This window comes from Sinohyriopsis cumingii, chromosome 6, assembly GCF_028554795.1.
Source record: "Sinohyriopsis cumingii isolate HCF-2022 chromosome 6, ASM2855479v2, whole genome shotgun sequence".
Classification (NCBI taxonomy): Eukaryota; Metazoa; Mollusca; class Bivalvia; order Unionida; family Unionidae; genus Sinohyriopsis; species Sinohyriopsis cumingii.
The window spans coordinates 103,639,809-103,667,318 of NC_142966.1; the positions used below are offsets into that span (position 1 = coordinate 103,639,809).

Here is a 27,510-nt window from a genome sequence, read left to right on the forward strand (position 1 = left end):
TGTATATTTGAGGATAGATATTATTATGAAAATCACATCCGTCATAGGGTGCGGTATCGTGCATAATTAAATTGACTACATGTATTTCTAAATTTTAACAATTATGCTATGATGGACTATGCAGTCTCAAATTATGTGACAACTGATTTTTCTAGTTTAGTTATGTTACGTTTGGTTGTTTCTATATAGAAAAGGTAATCCACAGGAAAAATATTTTAATTCTTTGGATTCATATTGTTGCGGATATTATAAAGTTTATGCATTTTACCTTACCTTCCATATGCGTTTTGAAAAAATAGAATGTTACAAAAGTAACCAAAATTCATCATTTCATATTGGATGAATATACAGACGAGTTTCTAATGTTAAATAACAAAACGTCATCTTTTTGTATTAGATGACTATACAAAGGGGTTTCTATTGTTAAATAACAAAACTGAATCTCTTCATATTGGATGACTATACAAAGGGGTTGTCATCTTTTCATACTGGATGACTAAAAATGGGGTTTGTTATGTGAACTATTGAAAAACAAAGGTATACGCTATTTTGAAATCAGCATGATCCTTCAGACATAAACAGCTCACTGCAATGAATGAACTGTATTTTCAAGTGTTGTTATTGTTCCTTCTATCTAATTCAGATTAGACCAAAACCCATATACATATATAATTATAAAATGCAGGAGAAGTTTTTCAAACTATTCAAAATTTGGTATCTGTTCCCAGACCATATTACTCTCCTGGCTATCGGGAACACAAAGATTCATTTACGCATGGTAACACAATCTTGATTAATGACGTACTTTTAAAAATATGAATAACAAAAACCTTGTGTTTCTGTTTTACTTTACAATAGGACTAATGAAAATGAGAAAAACACTGAAAGTGTTATTATTTTGCAATTGAACCCGATTTATAAGCGATTATAGAAGGTATATCTCCTCTGATTAGATCAAACTCTGCCTTGACAATATTATCTAGACAATATCCATTCTGAAGCTCGTACAACTCAGAAATTATTTTTGAAGAAGAAAGTTTCTGCAAACTTTCACGATTATCCTAATATAGAAATCAAATAAAAGACACACGTGGCACAAATCCATCACAGTACAGCATTTAGCAGTATTAGCATTGCTTGATAAATTAAAATGAAATATTTTGATTATTTTTCGATTGTTAATGAGTTGATCAATCCATCAACGCAGAACTGACTTGAGCAGCTAAATTGAGTGTATGAATGCAAACAGTTTAGGTGATGTTTCTCTCTCTCTCTCTCTCTCTCTTTCTGCACACACACACACACACACACATATATATATATATATATATATATATATATATATATATATATATATATATATATATATATATATATATACATACACGCGTGTGGGAGCATCTTCTGTCCTCAAAACTGTATAGTATAAAACTGTGTGATGTCACACGATACTCATTCTTTTCTAAGGTCTTTATAAGAGAAATAACAATTCTTACATAACATACCACGAAGAAGATACAATTATTTCCTTTTAGAGAAAGAAATCAATTGACGCAAAAGCCAATACACCACTATAGTATCTGCCTAGTGTCAAAAGGCCTCAAATTTTGGCAGGAATAACTGTCCTAAGTAAACGTTTCATAGAGAAAAACTATATAGTTGGTAGTATTCAACAACCTATATAACATGCAACTAACCATATAATACGAAGATCATTGGAATGCTAAACTATGATTGGTTAACAGACTTTAAGAAAATGCACTTTCTATCTTGCACGAGGACTAGATATGGGAGATGCCCTGGACATGTGCTACCAAGCCAATTTAACAACGACAGTTCTAACCGATTATTTGTTGTATTTACTACCGTGCCCTTTAGTTTGATATAATATTTACTTGTTTCATAGTTTTAGAGGAAAAAATCCGCTGTGGCAATGTATACCGACGAGCCACGCATTTGGTCACAAGAACCCTTTAGAAAATGTTCCAAGCAACTAAATATACTTTCATGATACCAAATGGCAGCCTGTTATTTCAAATCAAATTTTGTTAAGCAACGCTTACAACGTAATGACTACTTTTGGGATACAGAATTTGAGCGGCAACCATTAGCACATTTGAACCTGTCTCTATGGATTTTGTACGTACAATCGTGATGAAGAACGCACCAAAGTTATGTGAACTTGATCCAATTCTAACATCACTGCTGTTTGAGTGCTTAGATCCACTATTGCCTTCACTAACTGATGTTATTAATACCTCTCTCTCATCCGGAGAATTCCAAGCATTTTTCAAAACTGCCATTGTAAAGCCCTGCTGAAGAAACCAACACTAGACCATAACGATTTAAAGAACTACCGCCCAGTTTCTAATCTCCCATTCATATAAAAAATCTTAGAAAAGGTTGTTCTATCCCAGCTTGTATCGCATCAAAATTCAAACTGTCTCTTTGCCAGTGTACATTCTGCATATCGCCCTTGCCACAGTACTGAAACTACTCTTCTAAAAGTAGTTAACGACATTCTTTCTGCGTTGGATAGATGAAAAATTACAGTCCTCACCCTCCTTGATTTGTCTGCTGCATTTCACACAATAGATCATGATATAGTACTTCACCGTCTCCAGCATGTATTTGACATTTATGATACAACCTTACTGTGGTTCAAGTCCTACTTGGTCAACAGGACACAAATTGTGTCTGCAAATGGAATACACTCCAGCCCAGTTGATCTATGTTGTGGTGTTCCACAGGGATCTGTTCTTGCAACAGTTCTCTTCAGTCTGTACACTCAGTCGCTCTCAAGTGTCATAGATCATCATGCACTGTCTCACCAATTGTACGCTGATGACACCCAAATATACAAATCTAGCCACCTAGCTGAAGTTAATGCTACAATCTAAGGTGTAGAGAGGTGCATCTCTGATGTGAAATCGTGGATGACATGTAACAAGCTGCAGATGAATGATGATAATACTGAGACCATTCTGATCACAACACAAAGACTTTCTCATTCACATCCTTTACCTCAAACAATAAATATCAGCAACACCAACATTACAATCACACAATCAGTACGAAACCTAGGTGTTACTCTGGACAGTACTCTCACACTGCACCAACATGTCATGAACATATGCAAGGCTGCATATCTTGAGCTGAGACGCGTCAGCTCAATTCGCAAATATCTTTCAGTTGATGCCACTAAAACACTTGTGTGTTCATTAGTACTTTCAAGACTGGACTATTGTAACTCAGTTATGTCTGGTTCATCTCAATATCTGCTCCAGAAACTTCAAAAAGTTCAAAACACAGCTGCTCGGATCATACTTAGAGTACCACGATCAGAGCACAACACCTCGCTGCTCTGTACCCTACAATGGCTATCCATTCGATCCAGAATCAAACACAAATTATTTTCTCTGTGCTACGTTTCACTGTCGGACTCTAGTCTAACATACCTATCCGACCTCACCCATGTGAACACACCAGCAATATACTTACGCTCCTCTTCTAATAATCGTATACTCATTATTCCCACCATGAAAACAAAGTCATATATGGACAGCGTTCTTTTGCATACCAGGGCCACCCAACGTGGAATGAATTGCCCACTGAACGTAGACACAAAGACAAAGTGATCACGTTCAAGAGGGCTCTCAAAACTCACTTATTTCAACTGCAAGAACAAACTTAAAGACCTAATAATTTTTCGTACTTTAAATATTATCAGCATGTTTTTCAATGTTTTCTAATTTCATGGTGTTTGTTTTTATAATTAGATCATTATATGTTTTTTATCTTATAGGTGTTGTCTAATGTTGTAAAGTGCTTAGAGCTTCTAAAGATTAGGCGCTATACAAAGTCCTCATTATTGTTATTATTATTATTATTATTATTATTATTATGACCGAAAAACCTTTTTAATAATTTTATGATAATACATTTGAATAACATTTTTCATACAGGTTTAAAAAAATTGTTTGGGTCAACATTTCGTTTATTGGAAGATAAAGAGTAACCATGCGATGACCCCTTTCAATAATATAACCTGAATGCGATAATCAGGAGTTCAATAAATATTTAAAAATCCCCCATAATGAATCCGTAAAAACTAAATATTGGCCTTACAAAAAGCAACATTCAAAGCAATGACTAATATATGTACTTGCCTTATTGTTTTTTAGAAGACTATTGCTCAGTCTAAAATCATTTGTTTTCTCAAAAAAGGGAGTTGTTCGAAAGAACTATTTAGAAATTTTTAATTGTCATTTTTTACATTTACTTAAGTATATGTTAACTGTCCGCTTCCGTAAAATCAAGGTGAAATGCGCAGCTCTAATATTGTATTAATTGCATTATAACATCTGCATAACGTCACTTTTAGTCGAGTATATCGCTGTATTGAACGTAATATGACGTTGTTGCGACTTCCGTCTTCTATGCAATGGTTAAAACGAAAACTTATTATGTTATAGTAATAACGGATATACGACTAGACCAGGTAATTCCTCCTCATTACCAAGCCAATTATAACATTCTGTATTTCATTTCCCACTCATACCAATACAAAATTGTAGTCAAAGTAATTATATACTGCTAATTTCAAAGACCTTTCTTGAAAATGATGGTTATGTCTAATTGAATTTGTATATCATATGTGCTGAGGAACAGACGTTAGACAAGCGTGTCCGTCATCTTTACCATTTTGTTTGTAGCAACCAGAACAGAATGTTATTGATTTGATTTAAAGTATGCAACATTTGTGTTGTCATGGGATTACATACTTCATATACTATACACTGCTACCCAGATGTAGGAATAGATGAATCAATAATGGCTTTATAAACCGGTGTACACACATGCATCCTGGAGAGAGAGGCAGAGACAGACAAACAGAGAGTAAGAACCAGAAAGCAAGAGAAGATAATCTAAGTTGGAATGCATTGTACAAACATTTACCTAGGTGAGACGCTTTCTCCTTGAAGCCCACGTGAACAATCGAAATAGTCCTTGTACTAGTTTAAGTTTTTACACATGACTGCACTGAACTGTAAACAGATCTTGTTGTCGTTAAAATATTCTCCGTCACTCCGCATTTTACCGGTTTCTGCCATAAACGTTTCCTTTCTATATAATCCAATGCTTTTGAAAATCAATAAAGGCACAGACAAAACTTTTCTTTTCTTAGATTAGGTTTTTAATCAAACAATTTAATATAAAAATGTCGTATGCTGTTCTATTCTTCTTACAAGAAAATTATGCATCAGTAATATTGTCAAGAGGACAGTCTTTGATTTAATATGCTAGTAGAAACGTTTCCTATCCAGCTATGCAATATTATCCTGCTTTCATTATTTGCATCGGATGGATCACCTGTTTTGCAAATTGGTATCATGAAACCCTTGCTGAAGTTTGATGGAAAAATACCGCTGCTAAATATAATTTTAAAAAGTGTCAGCTTGCAATTTGATAACAGTGTACATGACTCAATGTATTCAGTCGAAACTGTGTCAAGACCTATTGTTTTTTTTTATTGGTTAACATTTTCACAGCTAAGTTCTTCAATTGTTGTTGGAGCATTAAATTCTGCAATTATCAGTTCACTTAAATTCACAGTTATACTTTCGTCTTGCATTTGTAGACTCTGCTCTAATTGACCAGTATTATGGTCTGGTAATGTTGGTGCCAGTTTTTTAAAATGTTCATAAAATCACAACGGTTGGAAATATTCTAAAACTCTTCTGGCTTTCCTTTTCATAAAACATGTACTTTTGGCGCTATTGATCTATTGTAACTTGCGCGTTCGGCAGACATTTTTGTATTCATTTTCCTTATATGTATATCGGATTTGAAATAATTATAATTATTAAAAGCCCTTTCATTCTTTTACTTTTTCTCTGCATTCGCAATTAAACAAACGGGTAATATCTGAGACATTGAAATTCATATCATTAAAATGTACAGGTTTTTGTTTCCTTCACTATATCTATTTTGTGTTTGGTAATAACGTACGAAAATGCCTAGCTTTTCATCGATTGAGTACAAGTATTTGAGTTCAATAGTACTACCATTAAAGTGTTCTTCCAATTTCCCAATTTCTTATTATATAAAGACAAAGAAAGCGATTTTAAAACTTGGATTCCATTCATTTTGTAGCATTTAGTTTGAAGCATGACATTTTTCATTTGCTTTGCACGATTAATTCGCGGTTTTTAACGAGACGGGCAATTTACTGAAACTGATTTGAAACTTCTGTAAAGCTAAACTTCTGTAAAGCTATTTACCTAAGGTTCTTAAAGAAGGAGAAATTATTATCATTAGCCAAGACATAATCAATTGTACTTGTTTTATTTGAATCAGGTCACAATTAATTTTACAATATATTCTCTACATCTGTTTCTCAGTAATGAACTTTGCATTATGTCTTACTCTAAAATACATTCAAAGATGAATTCACGATGAAATTCCTGCCATGGGGTATCCGGTGTGTTTTCCGAGACTGGACTATAGACAAAGCACCGTGCATTGGGTTACATATTTAATTCCCGAAACATCATCAATGACATTACTAAATGTGCATTGTCGCCGACATACACACAGACAACAATATCATAATGCCCAAATTCTATAGAATCAACAATTAACATCAAAAGAATACTAATAATGCCTAAATTTAACACTTGTATCGCCGTCAAAAGGAGAGAGTATAAAAAATGATCTAAAGATATACTAGAACTACATTCGTGGGTACTGAAACGGATGATCAGCATATTTTACCCAACATTTCTCCATCCTGAAAGTATGCAAACTTTAAAACCATAGGAAGAAACTTTCTCAATGTGAAATTTCCAAGTCATTGCGCCAGCTGTAATTTATTGCTGCTTGTGCGTTTTGGACCTTCATATTTGTTTCGCATAATAACAGAACCTTGTCCACGAAGTTTGTCTATTTTTCTTCAGGCATATTAAAAACAGCAAATTCTCCCGCATGACCTGATGGCATAATTGGCTATTGGGGGCTTTGATCTTCTGCTTCATGTCCTAACTATGGTAGCCTGATATTTCGCATGTCCTTCAGTGTATTAGGATCGAACTGACGACATTCTAACTATGTTGCCGATTGCAGAAACTGTACATTGGGTTATGTCCACCTTTATTTAGCTCAGTATTATATAGTTCCTTTGATATTTCTTCCATTCTATACAATTTCTATAACATCTGCTCAGGTATATTACCACTTCCCTACTCACCTTAGTTTTTGCAGTAGTGTATGTGCACAATCCACTTATAGTTTAATAAATAAATACGAGATGGGGTGGGTGATGGTAATGTGTGGATATTCCAGGTGTGGGATATACACTGGCTGGGATATTTGTGAATACTGAGAAAACTGTGAATCGTGTGATTAATAACCATTAGGTGACTGACTGTGAAGCATAACTACAGTCCTCTCCTGTACCTCACTGGCAAAACTCTAGGTAGTGATGGTGCAATCTGACACGTGTTGCCATTCAGAGCGGTTTTCTCCAGATGGCCTTGAGTTTTTCTTCAGGATTCGTGCGATGATAATAGCTAACAATGTACTATTACTTACTTACCTGTACAGGGGAAATGTGATATGATGCTCCCCTGTGAGTTTATGCATAAAGTTGGACAACACAAAGGTATTTTTTTACCGACAAATCAATTACCTAATACCTCTTCAGGAGATAATATTGGTCGCTGGCTTCTTGGAGTCCTTACATGTTTGAATTTGACAAACTTTTCGACAGGTTACTTGCAATAATACTTCTGTGAAAGAATGTAATAAAGTCAACAAAACATACACGAGACCGTTGTGACTTCTTCAATGATTTACGGAATGCCATAACATACCTGATCTCAATGAAGGCGTCACATAAAAACTCATTCATCTACACAATGTTTTCTTAATGTATTTGATCAAAGAGCCTATACTTTTTAATCTTTGCAAATTATGACATTTTTAAATACTTATGAATCTATTATTTTACGCGCAATTCATGATAGTGTATGATTTTCCATACTGTTCTATGTAATGTCCTTCACATGCATACAACTATTCAGCTGTGTGTAGTACAGTGAAAGCTTTTTAAATAATTTTCGATCGAACAAACACTTATATATACAAAATATTATTTATATCCAAATGTTAAACACTCATATCAATACCGATCAACCTTAATAATGTTAAATACTCTAAATTCAGATGGAACGAAGATTTAAAGTCACAAAAATGAAATGTTACATTAACTAAAATGTTATATTTGTATCCTTCATTTCATACATGTTAAACAAAATCGTGTGCTAACACTTTATTAAGTTTAAATCCAACTTTTACGAGCCATAAGAGACATCAAATATATAATTAATACTGAAAAAGAACAGGTGGAAACGTAAATCGAGACATCTGACACACGTCGGAGCATTTGGATTTTGATTTATGTCCAAATTAGACATCTACACTGATTTTAATCCTTACGGCATAATAAGGAATGCCGTCTCATGTTCGGAAGTAAAAACAAAGGTGCAGTTTAACTGCCTGAACCGAAAACAACATTCTTTCCTAAATGTCGTTTTGACATTCCTTTTTATTTATGTATATATAGGGATGCCTTATTGATATCTGCTCAGGACATCCAAATAGGTCTTAGCTGTCAGCAAAGAAACAGGACGACTCGAAAAGGACAAAAACTGGTTCATCACACAATACTGAAGTAAGTTAATTTTATCGTTGAAAATAGGTGTCCACACTATGTGAGTAATACATAGTTCAACTATTATTGCTGCAACTGGTACCTTACGTAACTGTTAACAATCGCTTCACTCTTGATCAGTAAAACTACGCCTAGTACTGAAGTGCGAAATATATCGCGTCCTTTGTATACGCCTCAGGTATAACCAGATTGGTAGAGACATTTTATCTTTACAAGAGGTCTAACTAATTTCGATTCGTGGTAAATTACGTTCATGTTCGTGGGCCATCTGGTATTTAAATGCATTCACATTTCGCCCATAATTGCTCTTGCGCTTGTGTCACATTCACATTTTGTATAATTTAAGAGTTTGGTGTTTGTCGAATAATCTATGCAACATTCTAAAGTGATATGATGACTGAAAGATATTGCACATCATTTTCGGATGCTCAGATGTCTCTCTAAATGGTTCCTTTTGTAGCTGCACAACATTCTTCATTTCATTTTTCTTTAATTGTGCCAAACCTGTCCCAAGTTGTTGACAAACAGGATGGCAAAGCAAAGGCACGACAAAGAGCAGATTGTCTTTATTGTAGATGGTATTGTATTCTTTCATTTAATCAACAAAATTTGATCAATTGATCGGTTCGAATATGCATTCAAGTACTTACATAATCTCATTAGCCTTCTGCGCACGGTCAATTCGTTCCTTGCTATCGCTGATTCGATCATGCTAGTTATTAAGTAAATGTATTAATATGGAGACATAAGAAGTTTACTATCTATTAAAATTGCCAAAAGATATTAATTAAATAAAACAAATCAATATTACTAGTTATTTAAAGAAATAATTTAGAATGTCACTTACACACTTAAATTAGATGCCTACACAAACATGACATTCATATACATGTGATATATATATATATATATATATATATATATATATATATATATATATATATATATATATATATATATATATATATATATATATATATATATGGATGATTTTCTCATATCTGCTCAGAACATCAAACTAGGCCTTTGTTGTCAGCATAGAAACAGGACGACTCAAAAAGAACAAAAACTTATTCGTCACTCAAGTAAGTGTTAACGTTTAAAATTAAGTATCCACACTATAGTCTGCTATTGGTATCTCACTTCACTGTCGCTCCTCTTTTGAAAAGTGAAACAACGCATATTACGAAAGTGCGAAATCTATTGCGTCCATTGTATATGCATCAGGTTTTAACAGACTGGTAAAGTTTTCTCTTTACAAGACCTCAACCTAATTTCGATTCGTGGTAAATTACTTTCACGTAATGGGTCCTGTGGTATTTTACTGCCTTCAAATTTACTCCATAATTGCTCTTGTGCTTTTGATACATTCAAATATTGATTGATTTATGTGGTTGATGCTTCTCGAAAAATCTATAAAACATTCCAATTTGATCTGATAACTTCAAGTATTGAACGTTCTTTTCGGATATTCCCTTATGTCTTTAAATTGTTCTTTCTAATTATTCCACAAGATTTTAGATTTTACCTTTCTTTATTTGTGACAAATCCGTCCAAAATTGTTAGCAAACAGGACTGCAAAACTAAAGCATGACAAACAGCAGATTATCTCTTTTGTAGATGGACCGTATTACTTTCATTTTTTCAACAATGTTTGGTCAATCAACGGGTTCTGATATGCATTCCAGTGTTTAGACACCCTCATTAACTTACTGCGCATGGCAAATTCGAACCGTGATAGCGCTGATTTGATCATGCTAGTTATTCAATACCTTTATGAATAAAGAGACATAAGAAGTTCACTATCATTACAAATTGCACAAAGCTATTAATTAAATAACACAAAACAATATTACAAAGAGGTGCTAGTTATTTAAAGAAACAAATTAGGATGTCGCTTACAAATATTGGTGAGGATTAAAACATTAGATGCATAAATAAATTTGAATACCAGCATTTAAACAATTAAAAATAAAGAAAATAAGACAAAAACGTGACGACATAGTTTTCAATTTCTAAATTACTTTTAATATTGCTTTCAGAAATGATGAAAATATCTTTAAAAACTCTCGCTCTCCTGGGGGTATTAGCATTTGCTTATGCCGCAGGTTATAGTTCGGGAAGTGGAGGTTTTGGAGGAGGCTATGGCGGAGGTTATGGTGGAGGCTATGGCGGAGGCTATGGTGGAGGCTTAGGCGGATTCAGTGGTGGTGGTTATGGCGGCAACTCCTTTGGCCAAAAAGGATACGGATCTGGCGCCAGCAGCGTTCTGCTTCTTCCTGTCGCGTCTGGGAAGGGAATCGGTGGAATTGGCGGTTTTGGTGGAGGAGGCGCAGGATTTGGGGGTGGCGGTGGATTTGGAGGTGGCGGTGGATTTGGGGGTGGCGGTGGATTTGGTGGCATTCTAAGTTTAATTTTTCCACGTAAGCACAATATATATTTATCATTGTATTTGTAATTTCATTATGTGCATTCCTATTCTTTAAATTACCATACAATCTATTTAGCTTTCGTTATATCCCCATCCTTGTATCCATCAAAATTTATAAAATTTATTATCTATCATGTTATATTTTCCTTTTCCGTTCATTCTTATATATCAGTATAGTGAATCTCTATAGTTAGATATTTCTTTTCAAATCCGACTATATATTTGACTGTACTACTGCTTACGTGTCTTATACCAAAGAAAAACTTCTTTCTCATCTGAATTTGTATCTATATAGTGACATATATTTAGCAGTCAGCATTGGATTCAGTCTAGCATCTTTGAGTCTGTCTCCTTCCATTTCTATAATAGGATCTTTATTTATAGATTCTTGCAGAGATTTTGTCAGAAGCATTATATACATCCTGCTACCTTTGAAACTGCTGCATGTTATGTTTCAACTCCTTAAATTAAATTATGGGCACATTAACATAGCTTATTTTAATAGTTTGACTACAGAGGTTGACATGGCTGATACTTTATTTGCTAGTTTTCTTTTTTTCTCTTTTCTTTTCTGTTGAAAGTGTATTATGTTGTGTTACCTTTCAAATGGCTCTAAAATAAAGGCATAAAAACCAACTGTTTTGAAGGTAAATGTAATTTTGTTTTCTCAAGTTTTATTTCTCAGCATTTAATTGGCACCATAGAGCCATTATTGTAATAAGATGCATTTAAACGCTAATACGTGCATACATGCATATTAAACTCAGTGTAGACCTTAGGTTTTAAATTAGTAAGGTAAATATTCAATGCTTTCATAAATTTGTTTCTTTCAGTGATTATTCTCATTATTATCCTACCCCTGATAACGAATATAATCCCAAACGGAGGCTAGAAGTAAGGTAATACATATCACCCACCCACGCACACACACATACACACATTTTTATATATATAATTTGTGCATTAATATCTTGGGGATATAACTGTTGAATCTCGCAGGTAATTTGAAAGGCGGCATGCAACTAATATTATTCATTTCCTTCGTCTTTCTGCAATTCTGTTCAAATGCAGTGTAATATTTTAAAGGTGATATTCACCATGATTATCCTATGTATATGTGCACTAAAAGTAGTTCGACATATACAAACATAATCAGCATATATTATATCACATTTCCGAATATTGTATCATTTGAATGAAACGGAAGGAATTAGTGAAAAAGGCTTTTATGGACATGTCGAACCTCGCATTCTTGTTATGTCATGATGGGCTGAACTCAGTAAACATTTTATTTCCTCTTTCGGCTTCAACTCTGCCTTCTATTGATTACATGTAGCACTTTTGACTGTTTTGCAAATCTCCACGAAATATAATATTTAATTCATTATTTTTTCAGAAACAGTCTCAGATGATTGGCTCAATTAATGTAATGATACCGTAAATGTGTCCATAATTGTTGTGGCTATTTTCTTTAAAAAAATGATTTCTAGTGGAAATACGTCTGATTGAAGTTTGATCCCTGCCATTTCAATCATCCATTTTTCGATCTTGAAGTGTTGCTATCTGACGAAATACTTTATATGAATACGTGTTCTTTCAAAATACATACCTTAAAATAAATTTGCCATCTATACTTGAATTTCATATACTTAGGTAACCTAATGTCACATGAAAATAAAATTTAGACTACGATGAACTTTGTATAGTAATTTTCATATGGAACGTAACCAGCTAAAATGATTCTTTATCAATATAATACAGTGGCAAAATGTTTACTGGATTACTATAATACACTTTGAATCAGCAGGTTATGTAAGCGTAAGCAAAAAACCGAGCGAAGAATGAAAATTGTTGAACATACCTGGTAGTTTACAATATTTCCAATGACATAAGACAGCACTCGATGTCAATTACAAGTTGTCAAAGGCGTCGCTAGCACAATGCTTTTCGTGGAATAACGATAAAAACGACTCTTTCACGAGACTTTAATTTTACAGCTTGGGTGTGCTTCTTACTTTACAATCGTATGCTTTATCAGTTCGCATTTCCACCCAATATATCGATTATTCATACGAAGTATGATCCAAATATCATCCGAATGCCCAACACACTGACTGATTCCAATCTAAAATTCCAAGACACGTACACGTGATCTGAGAATTCCTTGTATTAATAAACGTGATAGGGTCCATGCTACAAAACTATTTCACACTAACAATAAGACCCGTGAATACAAATCAGATTCCCATGTACCAAATAAATCGCGCATTATTTGGTTTGAAAAATATATTCTCAGCACCGATTTTCCATTACCAGATAATTTCTAAATTTGAAGAACGCTATGAACGCATATATATATATATATATATATATATATATATATATATATATATATATATATATATATATATATATATATATATATATAGTTGTGTGTGTGTGTGTGTGTGTGTGTGTGTACAACGCAAATCCTGTGTGTGTGTACAACGCAAATCCGACATGTATTATAATATCTTCCCTAAATGAAAAAACGAAAATACTGCGAAAATATGGTTTTTTAGTCAGGTTTTTCTTAATGATATTTACGCCTTTAATTATATTTCATTATTTGAGTGAATGAATGCATAGTTATTTCATCAGGTACTCTCTTTTTATGCTTGCAGGTTATTAAGTAGACTGACATTGTAGTTCTGTAATGTCGAAGGACCCGCATCATCAACGACCTCGCCTCACATTTCATGTCATACTACTGCAAATAAAAATCAGTTTGTGCATTCTTTATTTGTTGGCTTTTTAAATATTAGTGTTCATGTTTGTTTTATTACATGCTGATTTATAGAAAATTGTACAATACCGTTCCGTAAAATATGTATAGTATTAAACAACGTTGGAAGCAATTCAAGAATCGAAAACACCCGTATAGAACTCCATCCTGTTACCGGACTGTTGTTTTCATTGAACCTCATGAAGGTAAGATAGGATGATTGACCATAATATACGTGTTCAGTAACGGTGAATTGAGTATATTCAGTCATGTAAACCATTTTTGTTTATATTATTTGGGCTATATTTTGTCAGAGTTCTGACATTGAATAATTCTCACTTTAATGTCTTGTCTGAAATTTTGGTTGTGTTCGCGTGGGTTCACAGGTCATAGGGAAATGCATCATGGTAAATATTCTGTTCAACAAACGAAAGATGGTGGCTATCATTATTAACCGTAATATTTCTACGATGAAAGGTTTAGGGACAATAATATCCATATTTGTTCCTACTATATCCATTGTCTCACATTAACAAGATGTTTTCTAGCTGACTGTTCCTTGATATAAACAGATACCTTTAGCTGTAGCACACACACCCGGGACGAATAAAACATAATCATACAATCTCGCAACGTATTCTTCTGCAGAGAGCTATAAATGTGTGATTGAATTTTTTTATTTTTTTTTTTTTGGATGTGTTTCAACTGACGTGATAATTTAGCAGTGATAACGTGCATACAAACTCCATGCACACAATATCCAATGAGCCATGCCGTAATATACAGTTTAGACTGACATATCGAAAACTGCCACATCACTGTGGTCAAGTCTACCGTGTTACTATCAATTCCAACGTAAGCCAAGTAAATATAAATTATTTAATACAATAATATTTTAACTTTAAAGGTATGTTGGTTGTTACTTAGCACTGCGTCACTAAAGCAGGTGTTGTCACTCTGACTCGGTTTAGGAGTGCTACGTTAAAAAACCACAGTGATAGAGCCAATACGGTCATCAAATTGTCATTCAATCTGGAGGAAAATATTAGCCGCCTGCATTTGACATGATCGTTGGTTGTACTACTAATCCACTATGATGCTCATTGATCTGGGCTCTTTGTTAAATGTGATAACCAGTGTTCTCCATACGCTAATGTTTGTTTTTCATTGCTTTGTTTAGTTTCTGATGCTGTTGGTATTAGTTGGTTGTCTTTTTTGTCTGGGATGGGGTAGCGGAAGAGTGGGTGTTATTTATTTCTACCAGAAAAGAAACCAAGGAATCATAAAACTTCACGTTGAAAATTCATTTTAGCATCTTTATTTTTCATTGATCAATTATTGTTTCTTGTTGATGAGGTTTAATTTTGAAACTGAGGTTTTGTACAGGAGGTACGCTAGAACTATGGATCACTCTACAACGTAGTGGCACAAATATACCTACTTTGCTGTTTTTAAGTCATGTATATTTGTTACATAGCATCCCTGATTCAAAACGTTCGATTCTAAACATCAAATAATGATGCATGCGGTAAATGATAAAATGCATACTATGACGAATACCTACAATGGCACATGTTCAGTGAGTAGACCACTAGAAAACGTTCTGCAATAGTCATCCCATTTATCTGGGTAAACACAATGCCTTCTGCAAAGCATCTGATGATTAGGTTATCAATATTATAATTTAACAAGGTGGAATCGGGTTCGTTCGAATAACTTAGGAACACAATTACATTTTTGCTCATTGTAACAGGGATAATAGTCAACATTATCAATGAATACTTTTATTTGGGGGATGCATCAATTTAAGGCTTATGTCACTTTTTAGTGGAATAAAAGCTTACCTTTTTTAGTTTAGGAGGCTATAGGCAAGTGAGACCAATGTTTAACAAATCTCCAGATGATTTAGATGAAAATAGAATTATGTCTAAATAGCGTTTTGATAACAACGTCTACATACATAAAGACAGGTTTTCAAGACAACCGGTTAATGTTTTCACGAGCAAAGGATCGCTTATTACAAAAAGGGTTTCCAAACAACCAGATTAACTCAATATATATATTGTATGTACGTATATATATATATATATATATATATATATATATATATATATATATATATATATATATATATATATATATATATATATATATATATGGTGAATATGATTGCCATTGATATAAAATGTAACCGACTAAATAAAGTACTTTTGCAGAGATGGTTTCATTTCCATATGAAGTGAGAAAATAACAGATAACATTTCATTTATACCTCCTGCTGTATTTAACCATATTTAAGACAGACGTAGTGAAGTTCATCATAGTGTGAACATCTGCACTTTTATGCAAAAGGGCATTCGTCTTGTTTGAAAATAAGCAGATCAAAGAAACAGCAGTTCATATTCACCTTTGTACTATACTGCAAGCCCATCTTTATAGGGACTTCGATACCCATACTTTATAGCCAGCAGCAATAGAGGTCTTCCATCGAACGCTTCGAATTTCTATCCATATCATGAAAATGATAACTCAAAGAAAACAAGCAAGGAAGCTATAATTAAGTATTTATAGAAAATATAGGTGTAGTATTATCTTGATATAAAATATAGGTGTATTATTACCTTGATAGAAAACATAGGTGTAATATTATCTTGATAGAAAATATAGGTGTAGTATTATCTTGATAGACAATATAGGTGTAATATTATCTTGATATAAAATATAGGTGTATTATTACCTTGATAGACAACATAGGTGTAATATTATCTTGATAGAAAACATAGGTGTAATATTATCTTGAAAGAAAATACAGGTGTAATATTATCTTGATAGAAAATGTAGGTGTCATATTATCTTGATAGAAAATACAGGTGTAGTATTATCTTGATGGAAAATATAGGTGCAATATTATCTTGATATAAAATATAGGTGTAGTATTATCTTGATATAAAATATAGGTGTATTATTACCTTGATAGAAAATATAGGTGTGGTATTATCTTGCAAACCAAAATCAATCTCTTCAACATTTGTGTCAAGCTAGCCGTTAAATCATGAACAGCAAAGCTATAATTGAAATATAATAGAGAATATAGTAATGGCAGTATTATGTTTCACCCCACATTCATCGCTTATACTTATGTGCCAAGATAACTAGTTAATTATGTGTGTGTATGTGTGTTCTCTTTTGCAATCTCCAGTTTATTGTTTTTAATTGAAACAAAATGGCCAGCATTTAAATGTCCCTCAGCATCACCACCTGACCAAGCATGAGCCATAACCGTAACATTTTTCTCGTGCTGATCCTTACGTATGATCCATGCTTTGACCGCACACCCACACACGCACACACTCATACACAGATACACACACTCACAAATAAAACAAGAACATCTCATTTACATACACCAATGTGTTTTCATTGCCTGTTTCTTTGTTTCGTGCGAAAGTAAAGACAATCTAAGAAATCACACCGAAAGTTGAAATATGTAAGATCCTTCAGATATAAACAACTACTTAAAATGAATGTACTGTATTTTTAATTTTCGCTTGTTTTCCTGCTATCTAAGGTCAGATTAGTCCGAACCCATATACATATATATTCATAAAATGTAGGATTGTTGTCGATAATTTTCAAAGACGGGTATATCTTTCCTAACTATATTAGTCTTCTTATCATCTGTAACACCAATATTCATTTACTCAGATGTAACATGCAATCTTGATTTAAAAAAAATAATTTTAACCACATTTTACAGATATGAACTCAATCAACTCATGTTTCTGATTCGCTTTACAATCAACGTACCGTATATACCTGATTTTAATGGGCCTGCAAAAATGAGTGTGAGCACTTTGTTAGGACTACTTAGTATGAGAAGAAACACTGACACTATTATGATTTTGATATTCCGCCTTGACTTTACTAACCTGTCGTATTCTAATCAAACTGCATGTCTGTATAAAAAATCAATGTATTTGTTCAATCCGCGTACTTTACTCTTTACTTTTGTCAGCGGCTTTCTTTATAAATAATCATTAATGGGTTGATCTTTCTTCCCGCACATATTACATACCCACTAAACGCATTATATTTATTGTGCAATTCGAATTCCATACAATGCGTTATTCACCAAGGGCCATATGCATACATTGTACCGTATTTATGGTCTACTGCGCGTAAACACTGTTCATATCAAGGCCTTTCATGTATCCTTTTGTCTCCTTTTCTGTCCTGATGACCCTCCTTATGATTACCCTAAATTTTTCGTTCCTACCATGCCTCGGTTTCTTTTCGAAGTATCTGATTTTTTTTTTCCACATTGACAAGGCTTTCTTCGCAAATCACCCCACATACTCCAGTACCGGAATCTGCCAATCTGCGTCCTATGAGTAGCGAACGCTGGATGAACGAACGCTGGATGAATAATCGGTGTTGACATCTCAACAATGAAATCCCAGTCAAAGGCTTGCATTATCTGTTTCCTTTAGCTCTGGTAAGCAAGTGGCAATAATGTAACTACAAATAATGGATTTCTTTTTATTGGCACCACCCCATATAGATTGTTTACATCATGCCATCTAGCAGCTGACATTATTTAGCCACATATATATTACTTTATTCCTGTTTTAATGTAGCCTTGCGTAGCGTACTCGTAATTAGGTTGTGTGTGTTTTTATCTCTTAAAATATCGAGATATTTGGAACAGTATTACTTTTCCCATTGTAATGTATTTGCAGATTAATCACATTGTATCTCTTTGTATCCGTATATGATTAAGAGAACTCAATTATTTCTTTAAATAAAATATTTTAAAAGCGGTTGAAGTAAAGCGTTCCAAAAACGTAGGTGATCCCCTCTTCCCCGCATTTTCATGATATTAATGTTACTTTAATAGACATTACAGGTATATTCCAACAACACTGCTGCTTGAGTGCTTAGATCCAGTATTGCCTTCACTAACTGATGTTATTAATACCTCTCTCTCATCCGGGGAATTCCCATCATTTTTCAAAACTGCCATTGTAAAGCCTCTGCTGAAGAAACCAACACTAGACTATAACGATTTAAAGAACTACCGCCCAGTTTCTAATTTCCCATTCAGATACAAAATCTTAGAAAAGGTTCTTCTATCCCAGCTTGTATCTCATCTACATTCGAAAAGTCTTTTTAGCAATGTACAATCTGCATATCGCCATTGCCACAATACTGAAACTACTCTTTTAAAAGTAGTTAATGACATTCTCTCTGCGTTGGATAGCGGAACGATTACAGTTCTCACCCTCGTTGATTTGCCTGCAGCATAAGACACAATAACCATGATATATTACTTCACTGTATCCAGCATATATTTGGCATTCATGATACAGCCTTACTGTGGTTCAAGTCCTACTTGGTCAACAGGACACAAATTGTATCTGCAAATATAATACACTCCATCCCAGTTGATCTATGTTGTGGTGTTCCACAGGGGTCTGTTGTTGGACTTGTTCACTTCATTCTGTACACTCAGTCGCTCTCAAGTGTCATAGATCATCATCCAGTGTCTCACCAATTGTACGCTGATGACACCCAAATATACAAATCTAGCCACCCAACTAAAGTTGATGCTACCATCCAAGGTGTAGAAAGGTGCATTACTGATGTGAAATCATGGATGACATGTAACAAGCTGCCAATGAATGATGATAAAACTGAGGCCATTCTGATCACAACACAAAGACTTTCTCATTCACATCCTTTACCTCAAACAATAAATATCAGCAACACCAACGTTAAATTCACACAATCAGTACGAAACCTAAGTGTTACTCTGGACAGTACTCTCACATTGCACCAACATGTCATGAACACATGCAAGGCTGCATATCTTGAGCTGAGACGCATCAGCTCAATCCGCAAATATATTTCAGTTGTAGCCACTAAAAGACTTGTGTGTTCATTAGTACTTTCAAGACTGGACTATTGTAACTCAATTATGTCTAGTTCATCTCAATATCTGCTCCAGAAACTTCAAAATGTTCAAAACACAGCTGCTCGGATCATACTTAGAGTACCACGATCAGAGCACACCTCCCCATTGCTCTGTACCCTATACTGGCTATCCGTTCGATCCAGAATCAAACACAAAAATTGTTCTCATTGTTACATTTCACTGTCGGACTCTAGTCCAGCATACCTATCCGACCTCACCCATGTGTAAACACCAGCAAGATACTTAAGGAACGGACATTAGACAAGAATGCCCGTCAAATGTACCCTTTTGTGTGTTTCAACCAGGACAGAATATTTCTTGAATTCATTTGAAGCATCGAAAAAAGCGTATAGTCATTAAAGTACATAATTCATCTACAATATGCTGTTGCATACATGTATGAACAGATGAGCGAATAATAGCGATAGAAACATGCGTACACACATCTATACGAGAGAGATATACAGACATACAGAGAGACAGAAAGTGATGACCACACAACAATATACTCTTAGTGGAATACATTAGACATATATTTAACGAAGGATTTTACAGCCGATAAATCATCACATTTAAGTAATTGTATTATTTTGTACAGGATTGGAGTCTAATAATAATAAGAATCAATTTAGTATGTATGAGTGAGACGTATAAAGGACATACTAAGTCAAAGTGATATTCATCTTCGATCGCAATTGTTTCCACTAAGTTCACATTTCCTTTTATGCCGTATTCCAGTAATATTCTCTGTAGCACACCGAAAAGAGCCCTCTATAGTTAAACATAAGTACTAAATAGTTACAATTATTCACATTGTCTAAAAATACACGACCTTCCTTTAAATGAAACGCCTATACTTCTTACTCTTTTGTTAAAAATAGTTACTTTTGTTCTATTAATATTAACAAATATATTCCATCTTATGCAATATGCATGTAAATTATTTAAGAATCATTGTATACCGCATGATGTATCTGAAAATATCACCCTATCATCAACAATAAAAGGTATAAAATTATTTCTTCTAAAATGATACCGGCCTCTATATTTGATTTTAATGCAGTTTTCCTATCATTGTAATGTAGAATGGTACCAGGCTGCCTCCCTGAAGAAGCCCAAGTGAACACTCAAAGTAGTCTTAGTATGAATTGACATGATATACATATTACTGCAGTGAACTTGAAGTAGATCTTAATGTCGTGAAGTAATTCAAAATCACTCCGCATAGTACCAGTTTCTTTCATATACTTTTCCTTTCCACATGATCAAACGTTTCTGAAATTTGATAAAGTCGCAGAAAATATTTTCGTGGATTAGCTTTTATTTAAAAATAAATTATTATAAAGATGGCATTTACAGTACTACTATTCTTAAACCAAATTATGCAGTATTAATATATTATTTAATTGCCAAGAAGGCAGTCTTTGAGTTAATATTCTATTAAAAACGTTTTCTGTGCAGATGTGAAAGATTATATCTCCGTAATTATTTGATACGTACGGACCAATTGCTTCGAACATTGGTATGATAAGACCCTTGAACAAATTTGATGGAAAAATACCGCCGGTCCTAAATGTCATTTTAAAAAGATAGATAAACGTGGACATGACTCAATGCATTCATTCAAAATTGTGTCTAGACCTTGTGCATTTTTATATTTTTATTGTTTAAATGTGTACATCTGAGCTAAATTCTGCAAATATCGGTTCACTTAAAATATCAGTTATACCATCGTCTTGCATTTCTATACTCTGCTCTAACTGACTAGTATTATGGTCTGGTAATGCTGGTCCCGGTTTCTTAAAATGTTCATAAAAATAACTGTTCAGAAATATTCAAAACATAGTGTGGCTCTCCTTTTCATAAATCATTCACTCTTAATCTATTGTAATATGTGCATTCGGTTGAACCTATTATATTCGTTATTTTCCTCTATTTACATCGGATTTGAAAGAATTATAATTATTTAAAGCACGTTCATATAGTTACCTTTTTATCCGCATTCACAATGAACCCAACAGGCGTTGTCTATAACATTACATTTACCATACTATAAATGTACCGTTTCTTTCCCTTCAAAATATCTATTTGCATTTTTGTTAATAAAGAGCGTAAAAGTCTCATCCTTTCATCCACTGAATTTTGGTCTATTTGTACTACTATTACAGTGTTCTTCCAATTTCCCAATGTATTGTATAAAGACAAGGGTACCTATTTTAAACTCTGGATTCAATATATGTTCATGCACTGTAGATGTCATACATTTCTGACGCCTAATTGCGGTTTTTAACGAGAAGGACAAATGAATATGATTTGAAACTTCTGTAAAGTTATGTACTCTGAAGGTTGTAAAGACTGAGACATTATTCTCAGTAGCAAAGACATAACCAATTGTGCTTCTCCATTTGTTGTGAAACATTTGAACTGACCTTTATCTGCAACCATGTCACAAGTAATCTTACTCTAGATTATCTGCACTTGTTTCACAGTAATGAACTTTCCATTGTGTCAAAATAAACGTAAATCATATTTTATTCTGAAGTACATTCAAAGATTAATTAACGGTGAAAATATTGTAATGGGTTAACTGGCATTTATTCAGAGACTGGACTATATACAAAGCACTGCACTGAGTCACATATTTCACTACCGGATCATTCTCATTAATTTGCGTAATGTCCTAACTAAGGTAGCCTAAACTTTATTATGTCCTCCACTGTGTTAGAATTGAACTGACGGATTTCTTCAATGACACTAACTCTATTGTCAATTACAGAAACTGTGCAATACTTTATGTCCACCTTCAGCTCAATGTTATATAATTTCTTTGATCTTTTTTCATTGTAGACAACTTCTATAGAATCTACTCAAGTGGATTTTTGATCACCTGCTCGTCTTGTCTTGCTGGTGGTGTATGTGTACATTCCCCTATAATTTAATCCATAAGCACTGTTAGGGGTGGGTAGCGGAGACCGAAGCTGATAATAATGCGGTGTGGTCTTAGCTGCGGGATGAATAATGGGTTGGATACTGTTAATAGTGTGGTTACTGACCACCAGGTGACTGATTGAGAATCATAATTATTGTTTTCCTTCTTCTCACTTGCAACATTCGGAGGGGTGGGATCTGAATCATATTACCCTCCTAAGCGGTTTTCTCCACGTCGCTTTTTTCTTTTTTTCTTCCAGGTTTCATCAGTTTACTATTATTAAAGTACTGAGAGAATAGTATTATAAATGACATAACAATTACTTAATTGAAGAGACGAAATGTTATGTGTTCCTAATCCGTGAATTTATTCATTAATTTGGACAAAGACAAGATATTTCAATCCGCTAAGTCAAACGAATAAATGCATTTTCGGAGGACAATATTGGTCACTGTATTCCATGGTCTCCTTACATGTTTGACTTTGACAAAATGTTCTATAAGGTAATTTGAGTAATACTTTGGTGAAATAACGTAATAACGTCAATAAAACGTACACGAGACTGTTGTAAATTCCTCAGTGATTTACGGTGTGACATAACCCGACGTGATCTCAATAATTGCGTCACATAAAACATAATTCGTCTACATACCGTTTTTTTCATTGTTTACTTGATACAAGCTTTTTTTAATTTTTATCCTGTGCAAATTAAGATTTTTTACAATACTTTTGAATATATTATTTTACGGTCCATTCATGATGGTTTACGTTTTTTCTATGATATTTTTGGCAATGTCCTTCACATGCATTTAACGATACAACTGTGCGTAGTCCAAAGACAGGGACAAAAACGTGTAGGTTTTTAAAAGGTTTTCGATCGTACAGACACGTATCTATACAAAATCTTGTTTCCAAATGTTAAAAATCCATTTCACTACCGATCATCATTAATGCTGTTAAATACTTTAAATTCAAATTGATCCCAGATTTAAGGTCACAGTAATGAGCCGTTACATTAACAAACATTAATATTTGTATACTTCATTTTATTTATGTTAAACAAAATCGTGTGTTAACACATTAATAAGTTTAAATCCAAACTTTATGAGCCATAATAGACGTCAAAATATGTCATTAATACTGAAAAAGGACAGGTGGAAACGTAGATCCAAACATATGACACATACCGTAGCATTTGGATTTTGATTTATGTCCATATTAGACATCTGCACTGATTTTAATACTTACGGTAAAATAAGGAATGCGGTCTCATGTTCGGAAGTAGACATAGGTGCATTTTCACTGCATGAACCAAAAGCAACATTCCTTCATATATGTTGTTTTGTCATGCCTTTTTATTTATGTATATATATGGATGACTTTTTCATATCTGCTCAGAACATCCAACTAGGCACTTGCTGTCAGGAAGGAAACAAGACGAATCGAAAAGGACAAAACCTAATTCATCAAACAATATTGAAGTAAGTAAATTTTAATGGTGAAATTAAGTGTCCACACTATGTGAGTAATACATAGTTCACCAATTAGTGCTGCTATTGGTACCTCAAGTCACTGTTAACAATTGATTATCTCTTGAACAGTGAAACTACGTACATTACTGAAGAGCGAAATGTATGGGGTCCATTGTATATACATCATGTTTTTACCAGATTGGTAGAGAAGTTTTTTCTTTACAAGACGTGTAGCTAGTTTCGATTCGTGACAAATTACCTTCATGTTAGTGGATCATGTGGTATTTATCCGCCTTCAAATTTACACCTTTAATGCTCTTGTGCTTTTGTCACATTCAAATTTTCTCTAATATAAGAGGTTGATGTTTGTCGAATAATATATACAATATCCCTAATTGATATAATGACTTTAAGATATTGCACATTAATCTCGGATGTTCCGTTGCCTCTTTTAATTGTTATTTTAAAAGCTCTACAACATTCTTCATTTTACCTTTCTTTAACTGTGACAAACCTATTCCAAGTTGTTAGCAAACATGATCGCAGATGGTATAGTATGCCTTCATTTAATCAGCAACGTTTGGTCAATTAACTGTTTAGAAATTGCATTCAAGTACTTAGGTACTATAATCATCCTACTACGCAGGAACAATTCGTTCCTTGATATCGCTGATTCGATCATGCTAGTTATTCAGTAACTTTATTTGTTTGGACACATAAGAAGTTTACAATATATTAAAGTTGTCAAAAGCTATTAGTTAAATAAAACGGAACGATATTACAACGAGTTGCGAGTTACTTAAATAAATCATTTAGAATGTCGCTTACATTAGATGCCTAAATCAACTTGACATCCATATATATGGATGACTTTTCCATATCTGCTCAGAATATCAAACTAAGCCATTGCTGTCAGCAAGGAAACAGGACGAGTCGAAAAGGACAAAAACATATACATCACACAATACTGAAGTAAATAAATTGTAACATTGAAAATAAGTGTCCACACGATGTGAGTAATACAGAGTTCAACTATTAGTGCTGATATTGGTGCCACACGCCACTTTAACAATCGCATCTATCTTGAATAGTGAAACTACGCATCGTACGGAAGTGCGAAATCTAGGGAGTCCATTGTATATGCCTCAGGTTATACCAGTTTGGTAGAGAAGTTTTGTCTTTACAAGACCTGAAACTAATTTCGATTCGTGATAAGTTACGTTCATGTTAATGGGTCCTGCGGTATTATTCTGCCTTCAAATTTTATCCATAATTGCTCTTGTGCTTTGATACATTCAAATATTGTTTGATTTAAGTGGTTGTTGTTGGTCGAATTATCTATACAACACTCTAAATTGATATGATGTCTTCAAGATATTGCACGTTAGTTTCGGATGTCCAGTTTTCTCTTTAAATTGTTCTTTTTAATAAATCCACGTGATTCTACATTTTACCTTTCTTTATTTGTGGCAAACCCGTCCCAAGATGTTAGCAAACACGATTACAAAACGAAAGCACGACACATAGCAGATTACCTGTTTTATAGATGGACCTTATTCCTTCATTTAATCAACAGCGTTTGGTCAATCAAGTGGTTAGAATATGCATTCGAGTGACTAGATACCCTGATTAACTTACTGCGCATGGCCAATTCGCACCTTGATAGCGCTGATTTCATCATTCTAGGTATTCAGTACCGTTTTGAAAACAGATACATAAGAAGTTCACTATTTATGAAAATCACCCAAACCAATTAATTAAATAACACAAAACAATATTACAAAGAGTTTCTAGTTATTTAAAGGTTAAATTTAGGATGTCGCTTACAAATGTATGGGTGGATTAAAGGTATTTGATACCTAAACAAATTTGACGACCAGTATTTAAGCTATTAAAACTAAAGAAAACAAATAAAAGAATAAAGTGATGACTGGCTTATTAATTTTTAAACTATATTTAATATTGGTTTCAGAAATGATGAAAATATCTGCTATCAAAAGTCTCTCTCTCCTAGGGGTATTATCATTTGCCTATGCCGCAGGTTATAGTAATGGAGGTGGAGGCCTTGGCGGAGGTTATGGCGTCCATTGTATATGCATCAGGTTTTAACAGACTGGTAATGTTTTCTCTTTACAAGACCTCAAACTAGTTTCGATTCGTGGAACATTACTATCACGTTAATGGGTCCTGTGGTATTTTACTGCCTTCAAATTTACTCCATAATTGCTCTTGTGCTTTTGGTACATTCATCTATTGATTGATTTATGTGGTTGGTGCTCCTCGAAAAACCTATAAAACATTTTAATTTGATCTGAAAACTTCAAGTATTGAACGTTCTTTTCGGATTTTCCCTTGTCATTTTAAATTGTTATTTCTAATAGTTCCACAAGATTTTACATTTTACCTTTCTTTATTTGTGACAAATCCGTCCAAAATTATTAGCAAACAAGATTGCAAAACAAAAGCAAGACAAAGAGCAGATCATCTCTTTTGTAGATGGACCGTATTATTTTCATTTAATCAACAATGTTTGGTCAATCAACAGGTTCTGATATGCATTCCAGTGTTTAGACACCCTCATTAACTTACTGCGCATGGCAAATTCGAACCGTGATAGCGCTGATTTGATCATGCTAGTTATTCAATACCTTTATGAATAAAGAGACATAAGAAGTTCACTATCATTACAAATTGCACAAAGCTATTAATTAAATAACACAAAACAATATTACAAAGAGGTGCTAGTTATTTAAAGAAACAAATTAGGACGTCGCTTACAAATATTGGTGAGGATTAAAACATTAGATGCATAAACAAATTTGAATACCAGCATTTAAACAATCAAAAATAAAGAAAATAAGACACAAACGTGATGTTAGAGTTTTCAATTTCTAAACTATGTTTAATATTGCTTTCAGAAATGATGAAAATATCTTTCAAAACTCTCACTCTCCTGGGGGTATTAGCATTTGCTTATGCCGCAGGTTATAGTACGGGAAGTGCAGGTTTCGGAGGAGGCTATGGCGGAGGTTATGGTGGAGGATATGGCGGTGGCTTTGGCGGAATCTTAGGCGGATTCAATGGTGGTGGTTATGGCGGCAAGCCCTTTGGCCCAAAAGGATACGGATCTGGAACCAGCAGCGTTCTGCTTCTTCCTGTCGCGTCGGGGAAGGGAATCGGTGGAATAGGCGGTTTGGGTGGAGGAG

The 27,510-nt window shown here is 33.9% G+C and overlaps 1 protein-coding gene across 1 annotated transcript; it reads left to right on the top strand.

The window, feature by feature from the left end:
* The first annotated feature begins 8,630 nt into the window (after positions 1-8,630).
* Positions 8,631-13,942, top strand: LOC149797599 (uncharacterized). The gene is made up of 4 exons (XM_089960437.1): positions 8,631-8,734; positions 10,777-11,157; positions 11,999-12,064; positions 13,829-13,942. Exons 2-3 carry the CDS (start codon positions 10,779-10,781, stop codon positions 12,055-12,057), a joined length of 438 nt encoding a protein of 145 aa, XP_089816563.1. The 5' UTR covers positions 8,631-8,734; positions 10,777-10,778; the 3' UTR covers positions 12,058-12,064; positions 13,829-13,942.
* Positions 13,943-27,510: the final 13,568 nt, after the last annotated feature.